This window comes from Cyprinodon variegatus, unplaced genomic scaffold, assembly GCF_000732505.1.
Source record: "Cyprinodon variegatus isolate N-32 unplaced genomic scaffold, C_variegatus-1.0 Scaffold155, whole genome shotgun sequence".
In the NCBI taxonomy this organism is placed as follows: domain Eukaryota; kingdom Metazoa; phylum Chordata; class Actinopteri; order Cyprinodontiformes; family Cyprinodontidae; genus Cyprinodon; species Cyprinodon variegatus.
The window spans coordinates 506611-510498 of NW_015150608.1; the positions used below are offsets into that span (position 1 = coordinate 506611).

The window sequence follows — 3888 nt, forward strand, 5'->3', positions numbered from 1 at the left end:
ACAGGTGTGCACAGAACAAGAGGGAAAGAGCTAGGGAAGAAGGAGAACACAAGAGGGCAGCAGAGAGCAACAAATAAAAACCTGGAAGACTGGAAATAACAAAATGAGAATCAAATAACTAGGATAATGAAACATGGTGAAAAGAAAAACAAACACTAGAAATCAAGGAGTAAGGAAAGACAGAATACTCAAAAGAAAAACATAACAGAAACAGAAACCTAACAGCACTAGTGTTTTTATATCCAGTTAGCTTCAGTTTGACACGTTTATTATAGCTCCACTGCTGCAAAGTTCATAACAAGAAGGGAAAAAGGAGATTATTTGAGGGATTCTTCCACCCGATGCAAGACGAGCAGGTAGGGAGGTCTTACACACGCAGTTATTAAAATGTGATTATCTACTGTACATTTACATAAAAACCCTCCTTTATACCTTTAATCGATTATAGTTCCATATGATATTTATATACCAATAATAATACAGACATTAAATTGGTTTAAAAGTTATTTATATCTAATTATAAAGTAGATTCTTAGATGATGTACGGAGACCCATACTGTACCTTTGCCTTCTCCCAAAAAAACAAAACAAAAACTTGTGAGGCTAATTTCTGTATTTCTTGTCTTTAATGTTTGTATATTGATGTGAATAATTCGATACTGTGTTTTCTGTCAACTTACCATTAATATACTAATTTAAAAATGTAAAAGTTCCGTAAAAGGTAAAAAACAATCCACTGGACTTGGTTTCCAAGGTTTGAAGACGTTTCGCTTTCCCTCCAGGAAGCTTTCTCAATTCAAAATGAGAAAGTTAGTCAAGGTATAGTTAGGATGATGCCCTTGAGAGTATCACCGCTGCCACCATGTGGTTCAGAGAGGAACTGCTTGGTGCAGAGGTGGTGAGTTTTTGATCAACAATTTAGTTATTGTTACTAGGGAAAAAATATTAAAATGTATTAGATCAAGAAAATGATATGGAAGATGATCAACTAAAAATAATGAATACTTTAGGTTAATTTACATGTTACATTTAGACTATAACTAACTAAAATACAACAACAAAAGGAATAATTTATGGATTTCATTAAAGCAAAGAAAATATACTACTTTAAAGTTGACTTGGTCAAACTTTACTTTCATCGATGGATATTGTTTTTTGTAACAGATTATTTGTGAGTTGGTAGAGAGGAATCCAGTGCCGCTCTGAACACTGGCGAACCGAGACTGAAAAGTGTAGGGGAAGATTCTGCAGTTAGTTCAGGCTCAGTGGGAAATTGGTGTCTTTGATTTGAAAATGGGAATAAGGGCATCAGGACTCAAGTTTCCAAAAAAAAGGTGTCATTTGTTGAATCCAGTTGGTGTGGGTTATTCCAGTAATAGACTTGTTCGTTGGAGGGCGGACAGGGTTAACCAGGTTGAGGTGTTTCCTTTAGGAACGGAGGAGCTGACTGCCACTTAGATTTCCTGCTGTACTTGAACGTTTTCATGTGGAGATGAAACCCCTGCTCAGAGAGAAGCCCAAACAATCCTTGGGGAAAAGTAGATCCAAACCACCAGTTTGAATCTTCAGCTCAGAGAATCCTTCCAGGGGGGAGAAGGTCCAAAACATCCTGTTTGCAGGATGACTTCCCAAAAATGGCAAACACTCTGGCGTCGAGGTAGTGGCAGTCTTAGCTTAAGAGTCCTCCGGTAATGAAGCAACCATCCGCAGGTCAGTGAGAGGGCCAATGAGAACCAGGCGCCACCTGGTGGTTGAGGGAAAACACACAAAAACACAACCCACACAAACTTCATTCATTTTAGTCGCCGAAACATATTTTTTAATATGAAATATATGCCATCAATCTGATTAAATCAAACCAATTAATCATATTTATCAGTGGGGGAACAATTAAATCTCTTGGCCCCCTCCGGCCCCCCTTCTAGCTGGGCCCCTGTCTGAGAGGACTCTGTGAATGCAGGATCTGGATGTTTAAACAGCCTCATAAAGCTTTTTTTTTTTAGCTCCTAATCTAATCTAATCTGCATTGTTCATTTTACTTTTGCCCATTATGGTGTAACTAACAGAAGTGGAATAGAAACAAGGTCAAAGCTACCCAACAAATGCTGGAATTATGCTCCATAAAAGTGGCAGAAAGGATTGAAAAATGGTTTTTGTTCCCATCTCTTCCTCTACCTTAATTTATTTCTCTAAAACACCCGGCGTTTTTATTGATTTAAACTGCATGTCCTATTTCTCCTCTTTTTCTCCCCAGTGTGTGTTGAAGTTGAAAAATTGCTTTAATTTAGGTGGATACAGCTTTCTCAGTGTAATTGTGGCAGCGCTTTATTTGTCATGCAAGCAAATCTGCTCAGATGACAGTTTTCATTCGTTTGTTGCAGCAGGTGAATTAATGTCGGAGTAAAGCCGAAGGAAAATTCATTCTGTGTCCGTTCCTTTACATACAGATGTGGTAGTTAACGATCGCTGGGATGCATTTCACTGAAGCAGACTACAGCAGTGTGGTTTTACTGCTGTAATCAAAGAGTGAGCGGATGAAGATGTACACTGGATTAGAAGGCATAATTAATTGCTTGGAAGAAAAAAAAAAATCTCTCCCAGCAGGCGAGATTTCTTGCTGACTCAGCGGTTTTAACCATTAAATAAAAAGAACCTGAGAAAAGTGGATAAAGATGCATTAATTTGAAAACATGACTGAATTTTTTATTACGTTAAATGTACGTCAGGGTAGAAATTGTTTTGATACCAGAATGGATTTATTCTTTATCATTGCATCTTTTAAAGGCAGGCTAAAAGGCTAAATTTTTATTCTAAAGATGCTTCAAAATCCTGATATTATTAAATCCAGACTTTTGTGTTTTTTAAATGTAATCTAGAATCTAAAAGATTTCTCAAAAGTTGCAGATTTTGCTTTTATCTTTGGTAAAAATGACTTTTGACCTAAAAAAAAGTGCTCTAAACTTGTTTCGTTTTGTTTTCTTGGTTCCGGTCCAGTGGCCTGTCAGTGGTCCAGCTGGTTGCCATGGAGTCCGTGCTCGGCTAGCTGTGGCACCGGCCACCAAAGCTCTACCAGGACGGTTCTGCAGCCCAGCCTATATGGAGGAGCCCCGTGTGAAGGCTTGAACATCCGAACTAGAAGCTGCGTTGCTCCTGACTGTGGTGAGTGATTGCAGAGTTCTGGTTCTTAACAGACCCCTACATTTTATATATTTTTAGATATCCAAAGCTTTTTAAAGCACACAGTGGGTACGGGAGTTGCGGCCTAGAGGTTGGGGCATTGCACTTGGAATCCAAAGGTTCAGAGTTCGAGCTCCACTCCCACAGACTGCCCTGCTCCCTGGCGCTGCACAATGGCAGCCCACTGCTCCCCAAAGGGACGGTTAAATGCAGAGAATGATTTTCGTTGCTCTGTACTTGTGACAGTGTAATGACAATAAAAAGCAGGAAAAAAAAGAAATGTTTGATATAAAAACATTTGTTGCTAAACTTAGTCTGTACAGAACTGTCTCTGTGCTTGAGATGGAATGTATTGTTAAATAAAGTTCAGTTGCATTAAGTCCCATTCATCCTTCTCTGTACCTTCCAGAGGTAGAGTACCCCAACCGTTTCTTCTCCATTGACTGGATTTGCTTCCTTTGCAATTTTTGCAAATCAAGAGGGGGGCACACATTCCAAGAAAGGAGATGATTCTTTAGTACCATCACCACAGGCTGCATGCTCATTATCCTTGTTTGAATAAACTACTCGTAATACTCTCCGTGTTCTGTTTTACCTGAGAACAGGTCATAGGGGCAACAGTCTCTGCATCGACTCCCAGACTTTCCTCACACATTTCCTCCAGGTCTTCTGAGGCATTTCAGGGCCAGTGAGTGATATACACTGCAAAAA

At 39.2% G+C, this 3888-nt stretch overlaps 1 protein-coding gene across 1 annotated transcript in view; it reads left to right on the plus strand.

The window, feature by feature from the left end:
* sspo (SCO-spondin) overlaps window positions 1-3888 on the plus strand; it is a 159835-nt gene that overhangs the window by 130159 nt on the left and 25788 nt on the right. Inside the window, exon 106 of the mRNA XM_015377502.1 lies at window positions 2995-3159. Within this exon, the coding sequence (XP_015232988.1) occupies window positions 2995-3159 (165 nt within the window). The remainder of the gene's footprint in view (window positions 1-2994; window positions 3160-3888) is intronic.